The sequence below is a fragment of the Vitis riparia genome, chromosome 17 (assembly GCF_004353265.1).
Source record: "Vitis riparia cultivar Riparia Gloire de Montpellier isolate 1030 chromosome 17, EGFV_Vit.rip_1.0, whole genome shotgun sequence".
In the NCBI taxonomy this organism is placed as follows: Eukaryota; Viridiplantae; Streptophyta; class Magnoliopsida; order Vitales; family Vitaceae; genus Vitis; species Vitis riparia.
The window spans coordinates 16010230-16038085 of record NC_048447.1 but is presented as its reverse complement, the minus strand read 5'-3'; the positions used below and the strand labels follow the sequence as shown (position 1 = coordinate 16038085).

The window sequence follows — 27856 nt, the reverse complement described above, 5'->3', positions numbered from 1 at the left end:
TATTTATTTTTTTATGATTGTTTTAAAAAATAATTATATAAATATGGATAAATATTAAAATAAAATATTATTTATAAAAATTATTTTTAAAATATTGACATATATAAATTTAGGTGTGTAGAGTTCCTTTTATATTCAAATGTCGTGAACACATTATAAGATTTAAGTATCCATCTTTTTTCGACTCCTATCATCTACATAAAATATAATTTAAAATATAAAAAATAGATTAAAAATATTTTGGATGATAATAATTTTTTTTAAATGGAAACAAATACCGACATAAGCTAAATTACAAAAGGTAGGAACACCTGTCCACACATCCCCTTCACACTGCAACATCTGTCCATGCATCCCCATCCCACTAGTCCTTCATTTAACACAAGGAGAATCAATTGTTCTTTACATCTTCTCCTCTTCTTCTTCTTGTCTTATATTTATTCAATGTACATGATGATAATACATATAATAATTCAATAGCATATATGATATTGACTATATTTTAATTTCTTTGTATGATAGAGAATTTCAAATATATTATTAAAATATAAGAAAAATCAAGGGTAACGTAACACATAAGAAAGATCATTAATCTAAGGAAACTGACTTCACACATAATTCGTGGTGTAGAGTGCAGGGCAAACCACCGAAAGCAGAGAGGAAACAGAATGACACGTGTGTTCCACGTTGGCACCATGCATCCATAGAAGAAGAAGAGGAGAGGCTGGGAGAAGACACATAGCCACCTGACCAATGAATATTCTCCGCGTGGATGTGCCGACATAGAACATAAAAAATAAACAAAATTAAAGGCAGGGAAAGAATCAGCGCTGCCTTCTCTCCTCCAGATATATCGGGCTCCTCCGATTTTCCGTTATCCGGATTCCGGAATCCAGTTTTCGGTTTTAAGCAAAACGATGCAGCGATTCGTCGACTCGTCCCTCGCAGTCGTCAAGGAGTCAGTGCCCTTTCCTCCTTTTTCTTCTCTCTCCCTCCGTATGTAGATTTATATGCATCTTAATGGTTTTGGTTTTGATTTTGATTTTGATTTTGATTTTTGGGAGATTATGGGAAATGGGCATCTGTCAAAATTTCATATGGAATGGGTATTGTCGAAAACGTGATTTTGCTGTTGTGTGTGGATCATTTTGGTTTGTTAGGATTTGTAAGTGCAGCAGCAGGGTTGGAGGGGTTGGCTCATTGGTGTGTTTTAATGGGTTGATCGTTGAAATAAATAGAGAATTGATGCGTGGTTGATGGGTTGGTGGCAATATTTCGTCGGCGATTGGTATTAATGTTTTTTGTTTGTTGTTTTAGGCGTGAATCATTTTGATAGCTGGAGGTGTGTCATTAGGAATTTTGTGATATGGAGATTGGTCTCTTTTTCCCCCTCCTCCTTGGACTCATATAGAATTTAATGAAGGCAGTGTTGAGAAAAGGGAATTGTTTGGAGGATTGTGTAAAATTGGTTGATTTTAGGTGTTGGATCATTAGCAAAGGGAAGTCGGCTCTTGTTACTAGAGAATGTATTGAGAAGATGGATATTTGATCGACATCCTGTGTACTTTGGATGGGGGTCCTTAAATTTGTGAAGAATCTGTGAGCTAGTGGGTTATGCATCTACTAACTTGGTGTCCTATATTTCTTTGGCTATTGGTAATGTTGTTTCTTGTTTGTTATTTTTGGTTGTGAATCATTTTGATTGCTGGAGGTGTGCATTTGGAGTTTTGTGATATGGAGATCATAATTTTTTTTAGCTTTGGAGTCATATTGATTTTGATGAAGGCAGTTTTGAGAAATGAGAATTATTTAGAGGATTGTGTAAAATTGGTTGATTTTAGGCAATGGATTGCTAGCAAGGTGAAGTTAGCTCTTGTTGCAAGAGAATGTATTGAGAAGATGGATGTTTGATCGAATTTGTGAACTAGTGGGTTATGCATCAACCAACTTGGTGTCCTATATTGAAGATGTTCTCCATTCAATGTTCTTTCTCTTCTCTATTGCTATATTTTAGGCTTTACTGATTTTCTGGCTAAAAATTCTGATTTTGTTTTGTTTACCTGGAGGCTTAGCCTGCAAGCCTACCCTTTAGAAGCAGGATGTACCTTTTCTTCTATTGTTCTAAAAACCTACAACATTTGTCTTGTAATATTTGGTACTATACTTTAATATGCCAAAAGATCTAATTGATGAGGTCAACATTTTAAAAAGTGCAGATTATATTTTCCTTTTTTTTTCTTTTTTCTAAATGGTGATTAGGGATGATAACAAGACAAGCACTAGCCATTATATTGGGAAGGCTTTTTCTTTAATTATGATTTCTTTGAAGAACAAAGTATTTATTATGGAGAGAAGTGAATTTAGGTGTAAAATATTTTCTTTTTTTTGCTTGGAATAATCATTAGATGCATACACTCTGTACCTGGGCTGCACCCCCTTTTCGGCGCATACATGAAGATGAAGAGAACTGGTCCTTGAAAAAGAATAGAAGAAAAATATGATGATATCCTCATAGAAAGAAAATATGGCGATATTTGATAGAAAGAAAATAAGTGGAAAAATAAAATTGCAAAAAACCTCATGCTTGCAAACAGGACAAAACCCTCACAGGCTCACAACTGAGCTAAGATCATGTGAAATCCTCAACAAAATCCTTAAGGCTATGTTTGGTTGGTTAGGTAGAATAGGATATGATAAGATAAGATATGCATATCTTAGGATATCATTTTCAATGAGATATGATATTCTAGGATATTTCATCTGATGGAAAGGATATCCTGACATATTTTATCCATGAAATATGTTGGATCATCCTCATGTTTGATTTGTAGAAGGAATAAAAAAAGAAATGGAAAACATATTGCATTTCAATGTTTGATATTTGTTTAATAAAAATCATATTGCATCCCAATATTTGCTACTATTGTTTGGGGTTTTTCTTTGTTTTTAGTTTTCTAAAGTTGGGTGTTTTCTCTTTTATTCAGTTTTTGTTTTTGTGGAAAGGACCTTTCATCCTTCTCTTGTTTTCTTCTCTTTCTCTTGTATCTCTTCTTCTTTTAATATAATTTTCTTCGTTTCTGATAAAAAAAAAATATATATTTGCTACTAAAAATAGTATTAAATCTCTCTTATATTTAGTATGATTTGGAAATTGTTCTACTATTTATAATTTAATAAGTAATTTTGGTGAGTGATATTCATGATTAAAATATTTAAAATTTATAAATAAAAAATGTTATAGTATGTTGATAAATATATATATATATATATATATATATATATTAAATAATATATATATTTGTATTATGTTACATTATATTTATTATATATACATATAGAATTATTTCTTTCTTTTTTATAATGTTTTTTTTTGAAAAATAAGTGATAAAATTGAAAAAAATTATGAGGAGTAAATTTATGATCCATGAGATATGTATATTTCATATCTCAATTTAGGATTATCGCATCCCATGTAGAGGGAATGTAAAAAAGAGGTTGGATAATATATCACCACTTATCCTGTTGGATATTTGGTTAATGATAAGATATGATAAGTGATTGTATAACTTATTATATCTCATCACCAACCAAACATAGGATATAATATATTATTCCACCTATTATTCTATCTCATACTATATACAAGCAACTAAACATAGCTTATTAAAGAGATGTTTGACCTTTCTTGTGCAAGGATTTATGTTATCAGCTGCCCTAGGGGTCCAAAAGTTGCATAATCTGAACCTCTTAAATCAGGATATTTTTATGGGGTCCTTTTTTATGAAAGCATCTTTGCTTATTAGCTGATAAAGGGGTCTATGAGATGGATAAAAGGGAACTCTTGTATCACTATCAGCCAAATAAGCCTTCTTCTCACACAGCCCTATTTACTGGAATCATTCTTAAGCTTCTCAATTCCATTAGCCACCTAAATTTGTTTCAAGAAACTAGGTTTTTGGCATCATCTTTTTTAATGATGTAAAATACTCAGATGCCCTGTGATTTCCATTAAAAGACAGGACAAACCATTTAGGAGGCCACTCAACTTGCTAGGATTCTGCTGGTAGGCAAGCACTTGCCTGTTTTCAGTGCTGCTCTTTTTGAATATTTTTGGAGGTTTTCTTCCAAATCCAAAGTTCTTTCAAACCAAGGGAGGATGAGCTTAGGAATCTTTTTGGAATCAGAGGTTCAGAAAAGAATTGTCTCATAAGCAAATTGCAACTCAGAGGTGCTAATGCTATTCCTGTTTAGTAAGATAATTCCAATCACTGCTGTCATTTGCACTTTGAACAGAATTCAAGAATTGTACTCATTACATTTGCTATCAATGTGAAATGAAAAAAAGGAGAGTACTACTTGATGCGATAGACCAACCTTAGCTTCATCATGAATCAAAATAGTGTAACTGGTGGAGAAGATGGAGCTACATTCATTATCAATTGTCTCTAGGTTAACCAATCAAGAGTTTATTTGTGAATGCAGCTTCAGGAGAGATGGTATCTTGTCAGGCTCCCTTATGCAGTGGATAAATGTTGGCAGTAATCGTGTATATGCTTGTAGAGACACCTGTCTGTGAAAGTGAAAAGCCAATTTATCATTTCCCTTTTTTATCAATACACTTACTAAAGAATCACCAGTGAAAGAATGTCTGTTATCCATTTTATCATCCCTATCTAAGATGGTCCTTGGTACTTTTGCTGCAACTGAGTATTATGAATAAAATGCCCTCTATTCTGATTAGTTTCAGATACCATTGATTGATTCCTTGGCAATCTGCAAAAGCTTTTCCCCCCCCCCCCTGGATTACATTAAGTCTTTGATTCCATTCATATATACTAATAAAATTCTTTTAGGTGATTTTCCAGATTTACCTGTGATGGAATGGAAAATCTCCTATGTCACTTATTTTTTCTTAAATTTTGTATTGTTTTTAGTTTCCTTTTAGGTGGTCACTTATGAGGAGTTCTTTTTCCTCAGCTTCTTGATTAGTTGATTTATATGTTGTCTTACCAATTGAGCTTTGAACGTATGTATGAGTTCTCTACTCTTGATACAGGTCCGTGAAGACTATCACTTATGAGTCTTTGAACAATATTGCAAGGCTGATAAATGGAATGTCAGCACTTCTATTGGCCATTCTGCCTGGGAAGGCCAATATTCTTGAAGGTATTCATGGCTGGGAGCTCAGGCCAACTTTCCGTGGACCTCGTCTTCCACGCTGGATGGGGAAGTAAGATTCAAACATTCTTATCAAACTGTTGCTTGTTATCACCTGCTTGTTTTTATGCTTGTTCTTATTTTCCTTTAAGAAGCTTAATTTTATTAGAAGAGAGTTATGTTACATGGGTTTAGATACAAGTGTTGCTTGGTGGGTGCAGGTATGTGTCTAGATGTTGGATCCTTTGCATCTTAAAATCTTAAAACATGGGGACTCGGCTGAAAAGGATTTCAACTATGAGTGTGGATGCTTGGATATGACGTTAATAAAAAATAAACTAACACTATATATAAGCATAGTAAGATACATATAAGTCATTTATAATACTACATGGTTAATCATAATTGGAGAATATGTTTACTATCTTTTCTCTTTTAATAAGATGTTAAGTATTATTTTACTTTGATGTCACTTAATTTTTTTAAAATTGATATCATATAAAATTAAAAGATAAATATAATAATTAATAGTTCAAAATTAACATCTTAACAAATCTAAAGGTAAATTATAATAATTAATATAATTTTTTTTTTTTTTGAATTCTCTCATGATAAGAAATTAAATATGAATTATATTTTATCAATATGTAGTCTATTAGAAAATTTTTATTACAAAATCAACATAAAAATTTAGAATTTTAAACTAATCAAAGTTTATTGATGTAATATTGTCTTAAATTTTTTTCTCAGAATCTTATTAAAATGAAAGGCATCATGTTGGAACCGCCCCTAGGACAAAGAGAACTTATAAGGGGAAAGCACATAAAGCAAAAATAAAATAAAATAGGGAAACTTAGCTATTGGGGAGATTCTTAGAACTACTAGTGTCTGACTTGTTATTTTAAGACCTATTTTTTGCCAAATAAGTTCTATGAATTGCATTTTGATTTTCCATTAACAATCCATAGAAGGTGGAGAAAGATCAAAATGCAAAACTGGGTGGATCGTTCCTTATATGATGGGAGAATTGGTGGCTAATTGCTTAATTTATTTGCATGGATAGACAAATCAAATTAACTCCATTTACCAAAGCCTTAAAACCCTACATCAGTCAGCTACATTTTTTCTCCTTTTCTCTTTGGCATTCAGCTCTATCCAGGTTCAAGTTTCATCTCCTCCTATGCATCACAAGACACCTTGTCTTTTGCCACTGCCTGAATGCATATTCTTCTGGGTTTTCCTCTTCTCCTTTAAACACCTTTAGTACTACTTCTGTGTATGAAGAATATTCACAAGCGAGTAGAATTTTCCACCCAAGCATAGTCTTTACAATTCTTATGTAGCATCTTTATAATGAGAAGGATTTTGAATTGTCTTATTTCCATTATAGTACTTTTTTCAGTTCTGTGTTGTCTGCCCCACCTCCTTGTTGGATGATAATATTTCCCATGTAAAAGTTTACTGCTGTTATGCCTTGCTTTTTATCACATATTCCCATTTTTAATATCTCCACTTTTTCATGATGATGCTAGTGGCGTCTCCTCTTTCAACCAGTTTATCCATGAACTTTCTGTGGATTCTGATACTTCATCAAGTGATGATCACTCATCTGGAGAAGAAGATAATGATGGCGCATATCCTCCATCACCTTTATCTCAAAGTTCTCGCCTCTCCAGGGCAAGCAGTTATACAAAGGATGATAAGATTTGGACATGCTGGATTATATGGATATTTTCGTGGATTCTGTTTCCTGTAAAGTTTCTGCTGGGGATACCATTTTGTCTTTATCATTTGTCTTTTTCTAGGGGGTCAAAATCCCCATCCACCTCAGGAAGCCACCAGCCTTCACCTGCACGTCCTCTTAAGAGAGTATACACCCTCAAGGATCATCCTTTTCATCTCACCACTGACAGGAGACGTGGAGTAATTGAGGTTGCTGCAAGAAACACTCTATAATGCCCTAAGAATCCTTGCTTTTATGTTTCCTGCTAATTTATCTTGTGTCTTGTAAAAATTTTTATATACATGTCGTATTTCATTACTTATAATGATATTATGTTAACCAGGATCTTCATCTAGCAATTGAGATATTCATAGAGGCGATATTTGATGTTGTTCACAAGGCAGCACATTGTGTTCTTTCACCATCTGAAGCTTTCAGAATAATGTTTAGATGGGTTTCTTCCCACAGTAGTAATACTGATATTTCTGCTGGTGGTTTGGATGCCTCTGTCCCTACGGCTACACTTGGAGAGGATGATCCAACTGTTAGAGAAAGGAAAACTACTTTTAATAACACTCTAAATACAGATGCCCGGACATGTCAGGATGTCATAACAGAGTTTGGGTAAGGCCTTGGTTGAGTTTTACTTTTGGCATTCTGCATATATTTAGCAATTTTCTTACTTATCCACCTATCTTAGGTACCCTTACGAAGCTATCCGTGTGGTCACTGCTGATGGTTATGTGCTTCTTTTGGAAAGAATTCCCAGGTATAAATCAACCTCTGATTTATTTATGTTTTCCTTTTGAAGTATCGTTATGGTTTGCCTATTTGATGTCATGATTGGACTTTGTTTAATCCTTTGTTTCTGATGCCTATGATGTGATATTGAAGACGTGATTCACGGAAGGCCGTTTATCTACAGCATGGAATATTGGATTCCTCTATGGGGTGAGTTTCCTGTTTTTATCTTTTCTTTATCATTTATGATTCTAGTAAAAATTAAAAAAGAAAATGGGGACAGGTTGATGGGAAGGAAGAAATTGATTAGCTAAGGAGATACTTATAAACTTATATGAAGAAAGGCTGGCAGATTGTGCCAACCAATAAAGAGCTAACTGAATTTCCTTTTTTATTTTAATCACCTTTGGTGTTTAGGTTCTATGTTTGGATATGACTGCTGTTTGGCTATAATTTGTTGTGGATACATTCCAGCAACTAAAATGATTATAGATGTAGTCAAATTATTTCCAAGTTGACCATCTTGAACAAGGCACTAGAAAGTACCAATTAGCCTTTATTTCACAGCATATAAGACATGATTTGAATGAGGGTATGTAAAATAAGTAACAACAACCATTTTAACTTTTGCTATGGGTTAGAATTCAGTTGTTGGATGGGAACTATTGGAGTCTATGGATTTTTATGGAAGGTTGGAGCTAATTTTGAATTTGACTTATTCAGGTTTTGTTAATTAAGGTATTTTTACTCAGGTTTAATCATACTCAAATGTGAATGATTCTCGGTGGAAATATTATTTTATTTCTTTACTATAAAACAAAGGGTTAATTTTATTCACCTTTCTTGAGGTTTTGGCTAAATACACTTGGTCCCCATTGATTTGAAATTTTATCAAGTGCCTCCCCTACTCAAAATAAAGGAGGTATTTGATGAAATTTCAAACCAACGGGGGCTGGGTGTATTTACCCAAAACATGAGGGGATGTGAGTGAAATCAACCCTAAAATAAATGGTGGTGTATTATAAGGAGTGTTATTTTACTACAAGTAAGATGTGTGAAAGAAACCAGAAAAAGTGAAGTGAAAAGAATATTCAGGAAACTCGTGTAAAAGGTTGGGAAAAAATAATTGAGGGAAGATGAAGCTCCTCGATTTTCCTATTTCAGTTAAAATTAACGTATTCCATTTTTTTTTTTTACCTTATTGGCTGTAAAAATCTGAGTTCCAAACTTCTTGTAGTTTAAGGCATAAACTGTAGTTAAATCCCTTATTACCCTTTTTACATGCAAACGTAATTTCTTGAATTTAAGCTGCTGATGTTACAAATGGGGAGTCAAATAAGCCCTGGTTTTTATTATGAAGGTGGTTTCCTTTTTTTCCATTTTTTTTGGGTGCGTTTGCACCTGTTTATGTTTAGGCTTTTGCACGACTTGTGGCTAATAAGAATGATGAGGATGAATTTCCAAGATATGTATCAAGAAAGAAAATTAGTATTAGTTGCAATTAAATTATGATTAGTATTACTTGAAATTAAATTAGGATTAATATTTGTTAGAGTTAAATTACAAGTAGCCAATTATTAGAATCAAAATTAGGTTATAGGACAATTAGATCCTAGTCTTAATTGATAATTAATAATATTATGTTTTCTTGCATGCTTAGCAATTTTTAACGGTGAGACTCCATGATCTTCTTTTAAGTGAGACTCCTAGAAAGTCTTAGTGTGACTTTAAGATTTCTATCCTTTCTTTTCTTTATTTTCTTCCACTATATTTTTATTTGATTTTATCTCACTACCATAAACTTTATCCCTTGTTCCTCTCCTTGAACATTGAAAGATAAAAATCCTAAGCCATCTATTTGATTGTAGACAACTACCCTAGGTTTGTTCTATTAATACCAATGACTTGCTTAAATTGAGGAGGCCCAACAATGCTCTCAGCTCCGACTTATGTATTATGTGTTTGAAGAGTAGTGAATATCTTCTTTTTCTTCATTGCCCAATGGCACTAGAACTTTGACATAGATTGTTCTGTGTTGCCATGATTGAGTGGGTGCCTCCTAGAGGTACAATGGAGATGAGAGAAAGTTCTTTGGCAAGTAGCTATCTGAAGAATTTCTTAATTCCTTTATTCATTTTTAGGTACACACCATACACATATATATACACAAATGACTGAATAAGAAAATATCAATCTAGCTTGATTCTCTCCTAAAATTAGGAAACTGAATCATCCTAAATGATCTCTCCTTTTTTATTCCTAAAATACTTTCCTAAATTAAAACCCTAACTTTGAATGCCAAATTTCAACACTCCCCCTCAAGTTGGAGAATATATATCATATAATCCCAGCTTGCAAGTTAAGTCTTCGAAGTTAGGCCTAGGTAAAGCTTTGGTGAGGATGTCTGCGGTTTGGTGCTTGGTAGGAACATAGTTCAATTTAACCGTCTCACTAGTCACCTTCTCTGTGATGAAGTGTCTGTCAATCTCAACGTGCTTGGTCCTATTATGATGCACGGGGTTCTTTGCTATGCTTATAGCTGCCTGATTATCACACATCATCAGAATTGGAGATGAACTCGTTTGTCCCAGTTCACTAAGAACCCTTTTTATCGTCTGTATTCAGCTTCTGCACTACTTCTGGCTACAACTGATTGCTTCTTACTCCTCCAGGTAACAAGATTTCCCCAGACAAAAGAACAATATCCAGAAGTGGACCGCCTGTCAATGATGTTTCCTGCCCAATCCGCATCTGAGTATACTTCAATGTCACGGTTCTCTGTCTTTCTGAAGAATAGACCTTTCCCTGGTGTCATTTTTAAATATCTAAGAATCCTGTAGACTGCTTCCATGTGTTCCTCAGTGGGGCTGTGCATGAATTGACTTACAGCACTCATTGCAAAGCCAATATCTGGCCGAGTGTGTGAGAGATAAATCAAGCACCCGATGAGCCGCTGATATCTCCCCCTATCTACCGGTGTACTTTCTTTCTCGATACCAAGTTTCTTCTGACTATCCATAGGAGTATCAATTGGTTTGCATCCAAGCATACCGGTCTCCTTAAGAAGATCGAGTATGTATTTTCTTTGAGAGACTACAATTCCCTTCCTTGATCTAGCCACTTCCATACCAAGGAAATATTTCAAATTTCCAAGGTCTTTAACTTCAAACTCTTCTGACAAATACTTCTTCAAATTCTGTAATTTCTCCATATCATTCCCAGATAGAATAATATCATCAACATAGACTATCAATATGGGCATTTTCCCGGCATGAGACTTCTTGACAAATAGAGTATGATCAGTCTGACCTTGTTTGTAGCCCAGCTTCAGGACCGCTTTTGTGAATATATCAAATCAGGCTCGGGGAGATTGTTTAAGGCCGTACAAGGATTTTTGGAGTTTGCAAACCTGATTCTTTGCCATACTTCCTTCGAAACCAGGTGGTATTTCCATGTAGATTTCCTCTTCTAGGTCACCATTTAGAAACGCATTTTTTATGTCCAGTTGTTGCAAGCACCAATCTTGATTGACAGCCAATGAGAGAAGAATCCTGATAGTGTTCAGTTTTGCAACAGGAGCAAAAGTCTCCTGATAGTCTATCCCATAGGATTGTGTAAACCCTCTAGCTACCAAACGAGCCTTGAATCTCTTGACTGATCCATCTGCTTTGTATTTTATGGTGAAAATCCACTTGCACCCCACGGGCCTCTTCCCAACCGGCAAATCTGTGATAGTCCATGTCCCATTCTTCTCAAGTGCATCAATCTCATCTTGTACTGCCTTCTTCCATTCTGAAATTTTTAATGCCTCTTGTATTGTGTTGGGAACCTGAGTATCATCAAGAGAAGTAGCAAATGCTCTGTAAGATGGTGATAGCCCTTCATATGTAACATAATTCCCAACTGGATGATCTGTACATTTCCTAACACCCTTCCTCAATGCAATCGGCAGAGTAGAATCATCAATGCTGGGAATTAACACCTCTCCAGTTCTATCCTCACCTATGTTCTCTTCAGGAAGACTTGAATTGGAGTCAATATATTGGCCACATGTTGACTGTGATCCGTGCTCTAATTCCTGTCTTTTCCTCCTCCTGATGTAAACTTGTAAGTTCTCATTAGCAAGTTGTGGGGCTATAGGTTGAATAGGCATGGGAGACTGGATGGTCACAGGAGAAGGAACATTTGTGTGCTGGGCTGGCTGGACTGATGACGGCATGGGTGTGGACAACTCAGTGGGCGCGAATTGGGAAGGATTTGGTGACTCTGAGTGAAAAGAAGGTACATCCTCAAGAAGAGACTCCCAAACTTGATGTTCATTCATGCTCTCCCCCTGAACATGAGATTTGGGATAGAAAAAGACATGTTCAAAGAAAGAGACGTCCATGATGGTGTAAAATCTTTTGTTGGTTGGAGAATAGCATTTGTACCCTTTTTGGGTTGGAGAATACCTTAGGAAAATGCACTTATTGGCTCAAGGAGCAAATTTGCTACGATTTTGAGGATACACATGAACGAATGCCGTGCAACCAAATACTTTGAGTGGTAAATCAGAAGAGGCTGCACAGGGGTGAGGAAATTGTTTTAAAAAAAGTTGACGTGAGGATTGAAAGGTAAGCACTCTGGATGGCATATGGTTAATCAAATAAGTAGCTGTGAGAATAGCTTCCCCCCAGAAATAGTTTGGAACATTAGAGGAAAACATAAGGCACCAGGCAACCTCCAAGAGATGTCTATTCTTGCGTTCAGCCACCCTATTTTGTTGTGGGGTGTCAACGCAAGAACTTATGTGGATAATGCCGTGATTTTGAAGATAAGTACTGAGACTACTAGTAAAGTATTCCTTTGCATTATCTGACTTGAGGACTTGAATTTTGGAATTGAATTGATTTTGAACCATAAGATTGAAGGTTTGAAAAATGTGCCCGACCTCTGACTTTTCTTTCATAAGGAAAACCCATGCTACCCGTGTATGATCATCAACGAATGTCACAAACCATCGAGTGCCAGAAATATTTTTTATCCGGGAGGGACCCCACACATCACTATGTACTAGAGAGAAAATAGTCGAAGGTTTGTATGGGATTTGAGGATATACTGTTCGAGTATGCTTTGCAAACTAACAAATTTCACAGTGATAAGATGCTGGATTTTTATTGATAAATAATTTGGGAAACAATTTTGCAAGGTAAACAAAGCTAGGATGACCAAGGCGATAGTGTAACATTATAATCTCACTATCTTTATTGACCTTAGAATTTGACACAGAATTGAAAGACTCTAACATGCTCTGAGACTGTACGCAATTTGCTTGAGAGACTTGGTTTGAGAATTGGCCACATGAGAGGAGGTAGAGCCCGGAACACAATTCAGCACTGCCAATCATCTTCCCCGATTTCAAGTCCTGAAAAACACACGAGTTTGGATAAAATTTAGTAACACATTGGAGATCACGAGCCAATTTGCTAATGGACAAAAGATTACAATCCAAGTTTGGAACATGGAGGACAGAGTCAAGATATAAGTCTTTAGTAAGTTTTATAGAACATGTCCCGGCAATTTTTGACTTTGAACCATCAGCAATATGGACGGATGAATGACCATTACTTGGCTTGTAATTTTGAAGAATGACAGCATCTCCTGTCATGTGATTAGAAGCACCTGTGTCCACTATCCACGACTTCATTCCTCCTCGATTAGCAGTGAAGGCTACACCGGTAGTACTGCCACTGCCAACTTGACTTAATAGTTTCTGTAGCATCTCCATCTGTTCTTTGTTGAATGGACTCGGCTCGGGAATAGATGTGCTCTCAGAGTTGGCAGCCATGTGTGCTCTGCCATCTCTGTCAAACCGTGGCTTTGGTTTCCAATCAGCCGGTTTGCCATGAAGCTTCCAGCAAGTCTCCTTATAATGGCCTGGTTTCTTACAATAATCACACCAAGGCCTATCCCGTTTCTGACGATCTCCACCACTACTATTAAATGACCGAGCAGCAAGGGCAGAGGCATCCAATGTTGGGGCAGGTTGCTCTTTGGATCCCATTATCACTTTCTTTCTACTTTCTTCATGCCTAACCTCTGAAAAAGCCTCCCTGAGACTTGGCAGGGGTTTAATGCCCATGATTCGGCCTCTAACATCATCCAATTCCCTGTTTAGTCCTAGGAAAAACTTGAACAGTCTCTTTTGTTCCACAATTTTCCTGTATGTTGCTGCATCATCAGAACATTTCCATGAGTGAGTCTCAAATAAGTCAAGGTGCTGCCAATATCTTGTGAGTGTGTTGTAATACTGAGTAACTGTCTGCTCTCCTTGGCGGAAGTCATGTAGGGCTGATTCAACCTGAAAAAGTTCTGAAGTATTTTTAGAACTTGAGTAAGTTTCTTTGGCTGCATCCCATATGTCCTTTGCAGTCCCAAACAGCAAGAAATTTTCACCTATGTCATTGTTCATGGAATTGATAAGCCATGACATGATCATGCTGTTTTCAATCTTCCACTTCCTGAAACCCGGTTCTGTAGTTTCTGGCATGGCTGCTTCTCCAGTGAGGTACTCATCCTTTCCTTTACCGCAAATGAACAACAACACAGATTGTGACCACTGTAAATAGTTATGGCCATTTAATTTGTGTCCTGTGATGAGAATAGGAGAGGAATCACTGCCACCAAGGTTTGGAATTTCAGATCTGCCCCCTGATTCTGGTGACGTGACGCTGGATACTTGTGATGATGTTATTCCGTATTTTGTCATGGACCGGAAAGGTAGAAGAACACTTTCCAAGGCACGTGCAGGGATTGGAGTTGAGGAAAAATAGCCGGAGGACGTCGGAAAAACTGATCAGAGGGCCCGTGGAAGCAAAAGAACCCCAAAAGAGGCACGTGTAGGGCTCGGATGGCAGAAACAGGTACGTAGGGTGGCTGGTTGGCGTCAAGCGAGCCTGGAGTTGGAAGCGCGTCGCCGGAAAGTGGCTCAGGCGCCCTCACGCGCCGGCACGTGAGATGCAGTCGTCGACTGGAAAAACACGCATGGGCGGCGCGTGGATGGTTTTCTGGCTCCGGTGCTTTAGGAAAAGTTGGAGATCTCCTCCGGGCGCTCCTTGCGGTGTGAAAAAAACCGTCGCCAGGAAAGTTCGCCGGAAAAGTCGCCGGCGGTGAATGTTTTCTGACGACGATTCGACCGACCGGAAAGTGTTTTCTCCCTTGGCTTTGAGAACAGGGACTGATGACCGGAATGAAATATGGCCAGAGAGAGATGGTCGGATTGAGAGATGGCCAGAGATTTGGCCGGAATGAATGATGGCCTGAATAAGAGGTAGCCAGAAGGGATTAGGGTTTCAGAAAACTGGCTCTGATACCATGAAGAATTTCTAAATTCCTTTATTCATTTTTAGGTACACACCATACACATATATATACACAAATGACTGAATAAGAAAATATCAATCTAGCTTGATTCTCTCCTAAAATTAGGAAACTGAATCATCCTAAATGATCTCTCCTTTTTTATTCCTAAAATACTTTCCTAAATTAAAACCCTAACTTTGAATGCCAAATTTCAACACTATCTTATCCTTGATATGGTTTTTATGGTTGGAGAGGAATACTATAATATTTGTGGATGCTATTTGGGATTTGATTTACTTCTTCTCTTCCCTTTGAGATTTAATGACCAGACCTTTTGTCGATATTCTTTTGTATCTTCTATTGCTATATTGGAAGAATATCTGCCACTCAAAGAGATCATATAGGATGGATATGCTCAATTGGTTAACTCCTCTAGTAGATTTGGTAAAGTCAAACTTTGATGGGTGTTCCTTGGATAATCCTAGACAATTAGGTATTAAAGGTCTGATGATCATTCAAGCATATTATTGAAACTTATTCTAAACTTGCAGGAGTGGGTTAGCTGTTGAGCAGTGATATTAACATTATTGGAGGGCTTGTTGCAAGCTAAAGCTTTGTGACTATCCAATTTAATCATAGAGGGAGATTGTGCTATTGTTGTGTCTTGGGTGGGTGCCCAATAGGGAGAGAGGCTCATGAAATTTCAATAACTAGGTCCATAAAATTATAGATGCTGCTAGTGAGGTGGGATGCTCCTTCTCTTGGGTTCATTGTCCAACAAATCAAGCTGTAAACTGATTGGTTAAGCAAGGAGCAAAGCACTTGGTCTTTTTTGTTGGAGACTTTCTTCTTCCCCCTTGAGTGCATAAAGTTCCTTTAGTGGGCATATATTGCTTTTTTCTATCTTTTGTTTGTGTAGATGATTCTAGCTTTTTTGTGGAGCACGCTCTGATCAGCAATTATACATCTTGGAATGATTGGTTATTCTTCTTTGTGTTTACCATTCAATAAATGAATATGGTTGTTCCTAATACAAAAAATTACACTTGCCTTTGTTTGATGTATCTACTGGTATATAGTACATTTTCCACCTTTTGTTTGAGTAGATGATTCTAGTTTTTGTGTGGAGTATGTTCTGATCAGCAATTATACATCTTGGAATGATTGCTTGTTCTTCTTTGTGCTTACCATTCGATAAATGAATATGTCTAAAACGGAAATAATTATGGACCTTTGCTATCAAAAAAAATAATTAATGGACCTTTGGACTAATGTTCAAAGGTGCCATAACCAAAGAGTGGTTCTTTCCTTTAGATGGTTCTTCATTAGGAAACTACAGAAATGGGGTTTGGTGATGGATCAGAGATCCAGGAGGCAGGGTGGTTAGAGCCTTTCCTAAAGCTGCTGGTGATTTGGCCATTGAGGCAGAGACCCATCCTATGTTGGAAGGTTTGATGGAGGCACCTTCACTGGGAAACTTTTTGGTGGCAGGGGGCTGAGGTGTGGTTATCTCACCAATTACTCAGAGAACCCAAGGGACCTTGGAAATTGAGTTCCCAGACAAGGTAGCTGAGCAAGGAACCTTTTTTGGAAACATCTCACGGGGATGTCTTTAGTAAGCATTGTAGGATTGGGGATATGTGCTGGGTTTTTGGAGTTTTCTGCTGATCAGTCATTTGTACTTATACCCTGATTTTATTTTCTCTATTTTGCTTGGAGGATGGTTCGTCCTTCGTACTCTTTCTCCTCTTTATTCCATTAATATAATTTTCTCTAGTTTCATATAAAAACCCTCATCCTCAAAGGCTTTCAAAGTGAGGCTAGTAGCAATGTGTCAGAGAGCCCTACCTTGAGGAACCCAAAACTTGTAAAGGATATAATCAACATATCATCTACCCTTTCAGGTGGAATCTAATGGATCCTATGTGTCAAAACAATTCACAGCATTGGCATGTGGGGCAATTATACACTCCTCGCTCCCCCTACACAAAACACACCATTCTGGGCTAAGAGTTTTGATAACACTTTCCTTAAATTTGGTTCCATTGGTGGAAATTTTAGCCCTGTCTGCCTCATAATTCATAGTGATTCTCCAAAATTTTAAAGAATAGCATGGACATTGTGCATTAGGACAAATAGATAGTTTTGTTTGGGAATATCCAACATGTTTGTGTATCTAAAGACCTTTTTATTAATTATGCGTTGGTCAACAATGACAAAATCATGTCTGAAAATAATGGGAAAAATCAACTGTGAACCAAAATTAGAAACTTTTGGACAAACTTTTCATTGGTATTATGGTGTCATTAAGAAAACAAAATTCCCAACATGAAAGACTCCAGTTCCTTTCAAAGTCCCATAAATATAGAGCATGTTTCTCTTTCATAATGGTGAAAATCTATTTGATGTGGTCATCTCATGGATGAGGGCCATGGAGCTATGATCACTGGCTTTGGAGTACAGGGGACCTCCTTAGCAGGGGCAGAGCCAGCTAGGGCCCGGGGGGGCAGGTGCCCCCCGTGAAGATGTTAAAAAAATAAACCTCCACTTCTTACAAAGGAAATTGAACCCAGGACCCAACTTCTTCCCCCCCTGAAGAATGCAAGGCCAGGCCATTGGGCTAAGGCCCACATTCTTTATAATTGACAAAATTTATATATGTCTTAAAAGTTGCCCCCGAACTAAAGTCCTGGCTCCGCTGCTGCTCCCTAAGGAATGGTGTTTTTCTCATGGAGATCTAGAACTGCAAACCAAGAAAGTGATAAACTACCCAAGAGGGAGGCTTTATCCCTCTTATGTTTTGTCAGGGATCATCTTCTCCTTTGGAACTACTGGGTTTTGTGGCCATATAGGAGGGTTCATTTTTTGGTTCTTCGTTGCTTTTTTCTATCCCTCACTTTCTGCTGTTGTATCTGGTGGAAGGGCCTTCATCCTTCCTTGAACATACACTTTCTTTATATATACTACTATTTCATTTCTTAAAATCTCATTTAATGTCACAATTTCTTAGTCTTTTGAATCAAACTATAGCACATGCCTTTTGGCCGAAAAGTTACAAATGTAGGGTGGAAGTTGATAAAAGTGTACTTGTTTGGCTTTTGAATTAACTCTCATTATTTATGCATTGGTGATGCATAACTTAGTGACAAGTTTTTTAATAAAGTTTCTTTTTGGGATTTTATTTGATATTTTCTAAGTTTCTTTTCCATGGTGGCATGGCTGATGATGGAATTCATGCTTCTGATGGATACAGACATTTGCTAGCTGCTAACATTTATTTGATCTAGGTTTTCAAGTTGAAGTTAAATCTGATAAATCTGAATCTCTGATTAAAGCTTCATGACTGAATTCCTGACTAGTTTTAGTCAATCTTAGTATAGAATTATATTCATAATGCCCTACTCCCAATCTATTAGGGTTGGCCACTTGGATTTTGCTCTGCCCTTTTGCAGCTTTCAAAGCTAATAATTCTTCTGTTATTTTTTCTGGGTTTATTGCTCCAACTGCTTCTAGTTTGTTCAAAGCAATGAACACATTGTATCCAAATAGTTTGAGCATGTGTACCCCGCATTATGATGACCCTTAATTCCTTTTTCTTTCATAAAGTTGCCTTTTTCCTTTTAATTAATGACAGTTCCGTGTCCATGTATACTGATTACTTTTTCTTCCCTCTCACCACCTCCCAGTTTTCTGTGTGTTACATCTTACATCAATTTCTCAGTTTCTAAATTAATTTCACCATCCAGGTGGGTGTCTAATGGAGTTGTTGGTTCTCCAGCTTTTGCAGCCTTTGATCAAGGTTCGTAATGTTTCCCTTGAGAGTATTTGCAATTCTTGTGTTACATTACATTTAAGAATAAACTATAGACATGCTAATTTTTTTTTTTTTGTTTTTGCAGGGTATGATGTTTTCCTTGGGAACTTCCGTGGCTTGGTTTCTAGGGAACATGTCGACAAGAAAATTTCTTCAAGAGAGTAAGTTCTCACATGAACTATCCTAGTTACTTTCAGGATTTAATTACACCTTTATCTTTGCATCTTGAATATTGAAATTTCCAATAGGAAGAGAATGAGGCATACAATTGTGGAAATTGAACAGCCCCATTGGACTTTGGAAAAAATGTCATATATAAATCCACAATCATAAATGGGCGCCTTCATAAATAAAATAGCAACCCTCTTACCAAATGATATTGAAAATTTTAAAATGGTAGCCATTTATCATCTTAGTATCATCGTAGAATGTGAAGAAAAACAGTGAGCAGCACCCCAGGGCTGGCTCCTATATATTTAAATTGGATTGGATCATATTTTTATTGAACCTCACCTTGACCCAAATAATTATAGCAGTTAGAAGAACACCTGGATGGTTCACATACTCCCCCTCAAGCTAGATAATATATGTATGTCACCCCAGAGCTTAGGTGAGAACATCGACTTGTAACATGGATTTTTAGATTAAAATAAGATGTCATATTTTTCTTTATTATCATATCCTTCATTAAGTAACAATCAACTTCAATATGTGCTTTGTAATATGAAACATTGCTGGCAATCATCGTTGCTGCCCATTTATCACAAAACATTGTCATGGACTTACCAGTGAAAAAATTCTCATCTCATGTAAGAAGGATCTCCATTTGCATCTCACATATCATATGGGCTGGGCCCTGCACGTCTGTCTTTGTGCTAGATCTAACTTTCTCACTCTGTCTCTTACTCTTCATATTGCTATACTACATCCCATAGAGGTACTATAACCAGAAGCAAATCTTTTATCTAGATAATAATTGTTTACATGATAGATATTATTGGCTTATTACCTTACTTTGTTTTTTTTTTTTTTTTTTTATTGGAAACGACAAAGGCATATATTGATAAAAAGGAAAGTACAAGAGAAGGATGAGGAATCCTCCCACCAAAGAAAAACAAAACTACAATGAAACAAATGCGAGAAAATACAAAGTAGATACAAGCAACTGCTATGAGTTAGGCCACCCCAATGGAGTTGCACGCCGCTAACCAATCAAGGAGTATCACATTAAGGGGAATCCCCTTAAAAACCTTAGAACAAAAAGCCCAAAGAGAAGCAAGGAAATGAATCATGTCCCAAAGGTTCTCTGAATTCCTTGTAAGCCCTTGGATTAATTAATTAATAGCTTAACATGGTACCCAAGCACTGGTTGCTAAAGGTCCGGAATTGGAGTCTTTCTGTCTGTTTTTTCCCTCATTTGTTTGTCCTTGATAAGTTATTTTCCACCCTTCATGTGCGGGTTTTGATTCCTAACACAGGCTCCTTCTATAAGCCGGTCTCAGCTTCTAAGATTAAATTGCTAAGTTTAAGAAAGATGGAAAAAAGAAATAAAGGAAGGAAGGAAGGAAGGAAGGAAGAAAGATGGATCATATTTTCTCTTCCATGTTGGAGGATTATCATAGAAGAAAAATGGGGAGCCACAAACTAAAAGCTGGCTCTTGCATATTTTATTCTCATTATCATATTTACTGAACTTAAAAATGATGGAACCCCAATGACCCAAATAACAACCAATATTCTTAACCCTCTTGACCTCCTAAATTCAATCCTACCCATCAGTTTTGATGGAAACTCTAGCCTTCTTTCATGGCAGTACGAAATTTCATTACTATTTCCCCCTCCTATATTTACTAGGAAATTGTAGTAACCATATAAAAGTATGATAACATCAATAAATCAACTGAATGATGAATGTGATGCAGGTACTGGCGATACTCCATCAATGAACATGGGACTGAGGACATACCTGCAATGATAGAGATGATTCATCAAATAAAGACTTCAGAGTTGAAGGGTAGCAAACCTGATCTTAAGGAAGAAACTGATGATGATCAGCCTTACAAACTTTGTGCAGTGTGCCACAGCTTGGGAGGAGCGGCTATTTTAATGTATGTCATAACACGTCGGATTGAGGAGAAGCCCCACAGACTTTCAAGATTGATCTTGTTATCACCTGCTGGCTTCCATGAAGATTCCAACCTAGTGTTTACAGTGGCAGAGTACATTTTCCTTTTATTTGCCCCTATCCTGGCACCCCTTGTGCCTGGCTTCTATATACCTACAAGATTCTTTCGTATGCTGTTGAACAAATTGGCTCGAGACTTCCATTACTACCCTGCAGTTGGAGGACTGGTTCAAACCCTGATGAGTTATGGCGTTGGTGGAGACAGCTCAAACTGGGTAGGAGTGTTAGGTATACCACATTACAACATGAATGACATGCCAGGAGTTTCATTCCACGTGGCTCTCCACCTCGCACAGATGAAGCATGCCAGAAAATTTATTATGTATGATTATGGCAGTTCATCTGCCAACATGAAAATGTATGGATCACCTCAGCCATTTGACTTGGGTGAATACTATGGGCTCATTGATATTCCTGTTGATCTTCTTGCTGGACGGAAGGACAACGTGATCCGGCCATCAATGGTGAAAAAGCACTATTCGTTGATGTATAAGTCTGGTGTAGATGTATCATACAATGAGTTTGAGTATGCTCACTTGGATTTCACATTCTCACACCATGAAGAACTCTTGGCCTTCATCATGTCACGCTTACTGCTGGCGAGGCCCTCCCCAAAGCATCAATCTGGTCAGAAGGCTGCTATCTCAAAGAAAGAAGCTGAGCGGTGAGCTGCTAGTGGATCCAGAATGCAAAACCAAACTCCCTCCTGGTTTTTTTTCCTCTGTTGGGATTGGGCATGCTTATATTGTATTCTTTGGTACAAATTGCTGTTGTATTTTGATCATCGACTAGGTTGCTGTGTCCTTCACCTCACTGTAATTACTTATGGAGCTGTACTATATGTCCTTCAGTCACCTTTCCCTTGATATATTTTTTCTCTTGAAGGGAAGTAAAATGGGTGGAAGGGTGTACCCAGTTTGGGTTTATATTATTGTAGTTGAGTTGCTGGGCTCTGAAAATTGTTGTCTGTAACATCATACTGCATGTAATAGTTCATTTTCAAACATATTGGCCAGGGTATGGATGATGATTATTGTTTCTTAAACCCTAATCTTCCATAACTAGATGATACTTATAGTGAGGAGCATCTCACTGGAGGGTAAAAAGTTGTTGAGTATATCAAATAAAGTTGAGGTTCATACAGTTCAATTTTCTTACACTCAGAAGTATACAAATGGTTTCCATGAAGAACAATGCTATATAAATAAGAGTTTTACTTTTACAAAATTACATGACATTCCTCCCCCACCTGCATTTCAAAGTGAAAATGTCAAGTTTCAAAATTTTTCCCCAGGACCTTGTTGTTCAGAAGTTTAAATGTAGAAATAATGTTCCCCTTCAAAGAAATTAATCACTGTTCTTTCATGAACATATCAAAATCACCCTGCAAAACATATAGGTCGAGAATCAGGATGAATGTCGACCTCTAACCATCCGATCCAGCTATGCTGTATGCCTGAAAATATTACAGTATGTATAATATTCAGAGTTCACACAATAGGCAAATTGATGATACCTTAAGCTATTAATGGTAGTAGTAAGGATTGTAAGAATTGAGTCCCCCTTGATATCAAATATTTATGAAGGAAAATTAATAGGATGAGAGAACAGATATATAGATAGGGGAAATAATTAAACCTGTTAGTACTGTTCTATTGTGTCATCAAAATCTGCAGATGCTAATTGATATTCTTTTTCCATCTAGACCGGGTTTTGAATCAACGGTGTGCTTGTTACATTGTACTCATTTAGAGCAGCATGAGCCTCTGGGAAATTCTTGGAGATTAGAATAAGAAACTGAGGATTCATACCATTAACAAGAGAATCTTCTCCTTGGAGATTAGAATTTCCCTGCATTGACAGAGTATGATGCTATGCTCATAACATGTACCATTCAATATAGAATTTGAAAATAATAATTTAGGAGCAAGAGTAAATGTAATGGTACCGAATTATATATCTCTCTAAGTTTTGGAAGCTGTTTTGGAGAAATTACTGATAGAGAAACACAACACTGCAAGCAAAAAGAAAGCATTCATATGAGGTAGGAACACTGAACAACTTGATTAGAATGAATATTCAAGCAAAAATGGAAAATGAAACTTTCAAAAAAAAAAAATAAATAAAATTTAAAAGGTGATTAACAAGGCTAAAAATTTAGAATGGTTAGTAGGTAGGTAGGGTACCTGAGTGAATAACTTAGCAACCATGTTGGGATCAGCGAGAGAAAATTCAGTGGTTGCACCAGAAATTTGAGCGCCTTGCAAATTTTGAATTTTGGGGAGGTGGACAGGAATGGGGAAAGGGAAGGGGTTACTAGCAGCGACAAGAATGCAATGCCTCCGTCCAAGTAAACGTTGTTGAGTTTGGGTTCCATGTGGATGCCTTGGAAACATCTATACAAATGCATCATATACATAACTAACTCAATGTGGATGCAAAAGCCTTCCCATAAACATAATGTGATCATTTCTAAATGGTGGAGTATTGATTTAGTTTAGTTTTGAAAAGCTTATGGTATAGAATATTGTTATAACTAATAAACATTGTTGTGTCAACGGAAGCACACAAAAGTACATGGGATTTTAACGTGGTTTGACTAACTATGCCTACATCCATGGCTGAGAGAGAAACCACGAGTCCCTTCACTCCACTGGTATCTCTCGTTCTTTCTCACTTTTTTATGCACTTGGCATAGTTTTACAAGTCCATCTCCATCGCATGACTTTTCCCCTTATGACCTAGAATGCATATGGAGATATTCCTAATAATTTTTCTTCTAATTTAGCAAACCCAAACCCAGAAAGACATGAACTCTCACTTCTACATGAAGAAGAATTCCTTCTACATCCCAAAATGTAAAATCAGACAATGACTGTGAACGTACTACAGTCTATGTTTGGGTATGTGAGAGATCATAATCTTCAATAAGAGAACTCCTTGTGATGTAAAGTAAAACAGAGCATTATATTCTAGTAACTGGCTCTCCTGTGATCATTCATTTGGATTCTACAAGCTTGAAACTGTTAGAACTTAGAAGTGCAGCCAATGGCCATTGAAGTTCAAGAGATAGAGCATGAGTGTGTGAATGGTAACATGAAAAACAATGATAAGAGGTATAACACACACAAAAGGCAACAATGTAAAATGAATAGTGGTAGTGCATACCAACAAGGCATCAGCTAGACCTTCTGCAATTGCGAGGCCATCATAACCATCCCCACTGAAGGATATAGCAGACAGCCACTGTAAGAATGTACCCATACTCCTTGTTGTCCTACTATCCTGTGTTAAGAAACCTGCATAAAGATAATAGAGGGGGGATTTTGTTCAATACTGGAAAGAAAAAGAAAGAAAGAAAGAAAGAAAGAAAGAAAGAAAAGAAAGGGTGTATGCTAGATGGCCCAGATGTGGAAGCCAGAGGAAGGAGCCAACTGCATACCACTATAAGGTCCATGAGAGTTATACATAACTAGGCTGAGCTCAACTCTTCCCCCAGAGGCCTCCTGTTGACAACAAATAAATAAAATAAGAAGAATAATAAGAGGAGGACAAGAGGACATAGGGGCTATATTTGGTTATGGTAGGTATCGGGAAAGAAAAATGATTTTCTTATGTTTGATTATCCTATGCAAAATACAAAAAAATAAAAAATTAAATATAATTAAAATTAGTTAGAAACTTATGCATTTCAAATTATTTAATCTTTGATTAGTTAAAATAAGTTAAATAAGTTTGAAATAATAAATAAAAATAATTTATTGACTTGAAATTTTTTCTTTTCTTTCATTCTATTTTTTCTCTTTGTATGTAAACTAAATTGTATATACCTGTCCCGTCAAATTATGACCACAAAGATACCTGCAATTAAATATATTAGACAATACAAAAAATGAGTAAAATGGAGTAATTAATTATAATTAGTGCTGCAATGGCAAGGAAATCAAGACAAGTTAATCAACACTATAAGGTAGATTTAACAAATTAGTTAGTGCATGTTAAAGGGTAAACTATCTACTCCTATGTAGCAACAAAGTAGAAATGATATCTATATTTTAATGCCATGAAAATAAATTATAAAAAAATGGATGTGAAGTTTGGAAAAAATATTTAGGCTATGTTTGGTTCCAGAAAATTTGAGAAAAAGGAAAAGTAAAGAAAAAAAATGAAAAAAAAAGATTTAAAATCCGCAAATTACTTTTATATACTATATTAAACTCATTTACCTTATTTTATTTCTCACATATAGATTAAATAATTTCAAAATATATAAATTTTAATTATATTTGATTTTCTTTAATATTTTCCATGTATAATCAAATAAGAGAAAATACTTTTTTTTTTTAATACATTTTTTTTTAGTATTTTTCAGGAACCAAATATGCCCTTTGGATTAGAACCATTCATATTTGTCACATGAAAAACACTATTCTATGACACACCAACGAAGAATGGTGAGTTGAAATTGTTTAGTTGGATTTCTTTGCATTATTTACTTAGGCTGGTTTTGGACTTGAGAAGTTTATACCAAAAGGAAAAAAGGAAGAAAAAGAAAAATAATTGAGAAAAATGGAATAGAATAAAAAAAAATGTAGGAAAATACAAAATAGGTTTAAATGCAATAATTGGACTTACATGCTTTTTCTTGGTTATTTTTCTTCCTTTTTATTTGACTAAAGAATATTGAATTTGAACATGCGTAAATTTTAAAATAATTTTCTATAATTGAGTTTTTTTTTTTTTTTTTTTTAGAGTAAATTAAATAAAAAAAATCTAGGCTATATTCAGAAATTGTTTTTGAAACATATTTGACAAACTTTTAAAAGAAAATAGTTTTTTGATTTTTAATTCTCAAAATATATTACATTTATGCTAATGAGTTGTTGGATAGAACTTCATACTCATTACTTAATAATTTAAGTTGTTTTGAGTTAAATTATTCAAGTTGTTAACTTAAAATTTATTACTTAATATTTACTTTAAGTATTAAGGTTATTTAATAAAATGTATTTTAAATCATCAAATTGACATATTTATCTTTATAAATTATAAATACAACAAAGAAGTTTTAGTGGTAATAGAGGTCGTGGAATAGTGAAAGAGATCATGAAGGGTATTAGGGTAAATTATGGTGCAAAAGTAAAATGAAGATGTAGACTTAATAATAAGTTAATTATTTTTATTATTAAATTATTTTACTAAATATACTTAATTTACTCAATAATTTAAATAAAGTTATTAATTCACTTTAAGTTTTTAAATTGGTTTACCAAACACCTATTAAGTGTTTTCAATTGTTTTTTATAAGGTGTTCTACCTAATACTTATTTTAAAAATATTTTGACAATAATTGAATCTACGGATAATATTTTAAAATTTTAGATTATGTAAAAGTGTAAAATACTTTTACGAAAAATCAATCAAAAAAACTATTTTTTTATATTTAAATTTCTCAATAAAATTAGTTTCTAAAAACAATTAAAAATGTTGTTAAGACGGATTCTTATAAACAATTTTTCTAATAATTATTTTAAAAAATATTCCTATAGAAGGTCTTAGATTCTTTCTTCTTTTCTAATACTTTTTGTGATCTTGACAGGAGAAGAAATTTGTTGGCTTTAAAAAATGCTAATCCATCACCATGAGAGTTACATTTTGGGTTGAGAGAAAATATAAAGGAAAGAAAATTAAATAAAAAAAATGAAAAATAGATTCAATAAATTATTTTTATATTTTATTCAAATTTATTTCACTTAATTCAATTCTTCAATATATATATATAGATTAAATAATGTAATTTTTTTTTTTTTTTTGTTTTAATACTCTTCTAGAATCCAAAGGGTTGACTGGAGTGTGAAGGCGAAGCTTGTGAGTGGTTCCTTTTCAAGACATAAGTTTCAGGGGACATTCTAGAATTTTTTTTTTAAACAAAAAAAAATAATAATAATAGAGGAAAAAAGAAGGCAGCATTAAGAAGTAAAAATAGATGTACCTGATGATTTTCACGAGGTAGTCAGAGAGAATAGGGGCCCAGTAGAAACCCATCTCGGCCGTGCCGTCGACGGCGATGACCAGCTGCTTAACTGACATGGCTTCTTTTCCCTTCCTAGAAATGGTTTCAAAGAGGAAAAAATGGGAGTTGTGGTTTTTGTTCTGTGGAAATGGCAGCTCCAGACATGTATTACTTCTTCTTCTTCTTCTTCTTCTTCTTCTTCTTGATGTTTTAATTTCTTACAGGTGTTCATTTACAACTCACTTTTATGGGTCCCATCTCAAAAATTTCCTCAAATAATTGCATTTTTTTCCTTTTCTAAGACCCTGTTTGGACCATTCCTTTTATTCTTGGGTTATAATTAATGAAAATTGTTTATGTTATTACAAAAGGTTTTAAAAATAGCAAAATAATTAATCTTTTATTATACAAAAAGTAACCTATTATTTTACTTTTTTTTGCAAGTACAAAGCAAACAAATTGTTTTTAAAATTATTTTCCTTTTTTAGAATAGAAAAGTATTTTTAGAAAGCAAAACAAAAGGGCAACCCTTTAAAAAAAAATCATACAAAAATTAAAAAATATTTTGCCCTAATTTAATTTTAATTTGGAATATATCAAAGTTCCGTAATATTTACCAATTATATATAATTGGAGTTTATATTTATGATTTACATAATTGGATTATAAATTTAATATTTACATTTGAAAATATTTTATTGGAGGTAGGGATAATTTCAATATTTTTAAATGATTAATTATCTATTTTCCAAAGATAAAAAATAATTTTAATATTTTTAATCAATTATTATATATTTGAGTTGATACTTGAATTTACTAATTAGAAAAAAATATTAATAAGAATAAATATAAAACAATAAATGATAAATTTATTAAATTATT

General features: G+C 35.2%; 2 protein-coding genes across 3 annotated transcripts; one reads left to right on the top strand and one right to left on the bottom strand.

Moving 5' to 3' along the window:
• Nucleotides 1-719: 719 nt before the first annotated feature.
• On the top strand, nucleotides 720-22006 carry LOC117904522. Of its 2 annotated transcripts, none has more exons than XM_034817160.1 (9): nucleotides 720-958; nucleotides 5057-5230; nucleotides 6690-7089; nucleotides 7224-7504; nucleotides 7581-7649; nucleotides 7775-7831; nucleotides 18709-18761; nucleotides 18862-18937; nucleotides 20699-22006. In XM_034817160.1, the coding sequence occupies exons 1-9, from the start codon at nucleotides 918-920 to the stop codon at nucleotides 21627-21629; spliced, it is 2082 nt and encodes a 693-aa protein (XP_034673051.1). In that variant the 5' UTR covers nucleotides 720-917; the 3' UTR covers nucleotides 21630-22006. The 2 variants fall into 2 exon arrangements, with proteins under 2 accessions (XP_034673051.1, XP_034673052.1); XM_034817161.1 differs by having other exon boundaries at nucleotides 798-996.
• On the bottom strand, nucleotides 21672-27138 carry LOC117904523 (mediator of RNA polymerase II transcription subunit 25-like). Its single transcript, XM_034817162.1, has 8 exons — nucleotides 26954-27138; nucleotides 24792-24822; nucleotides 24404-24467; nucleotides 24130-24260; nucleotides 23148-23357; nucleotides 22910-22975; nucleotides 22600-22812; nucleotides 21672-22417 (listed from the first exon to the last, which is right to left on the bottom strand). The coding sequence occupies exons 1-7, from the start codon at nucleotides 27049-27051 to the stop codon at nucleotides 22663-22665; spliced, it is 750 nt and encodes a 249-aa protein (XP_034673053.1). The 5' UTR covers nucleotides 27052-27138; the 3' UTR covers nucleotides 21672-22417; nucleotides 22600-22662.
• Between the last annotated feature and the right edge of the window lie 718 nt (nucleotides 27139-27856).

Bases quoted from the DNA above. Each gene is read 5' to 3' on its own strand.
- LOC117904523 (XM_034817162.1), bottom strand. From the start codon at position 27,051: ATGTCAGTTAAGCAGCTGGTCATCGCCGTCGACGGCACGGCCGAGATG. The intron at 24,261-24,403 runs GTATGCAGTTGG...ATCTTTATGCAG, and splicing joins CTCTCATGGACCTTATAGTG to GTTTCTTAACACAGGATAGT. The intron at 23,358-24,129 runs GTATGCACTACC...GCATTTGTATAG, and splicing joins GTCTAGCTGATGCCTTGTTG to ATGTTTCCAAGGCATCCACA.
- LOC117904522 (XM_034817160.1), top strand. From the start codon at position 918: ATGCAGCGATTCGTCGACTCGTCCCTCGCAGTCGTCAAGGA. The intron at 959-5,056 runs GTCAGTGCCCTT...CTCTTGATACAG, and splicing joins TCCCTCGCAGTCGTCAAGGA to GTCCGTGAAGACTATCACTT. The intron at 7,090-7,223 runs GTTGCTGCAAGA...TATGTTAACCAG, and splicing joins GGAGACGTGGAGTAATTGAG to GATCTTCATCTAGCAATTGA.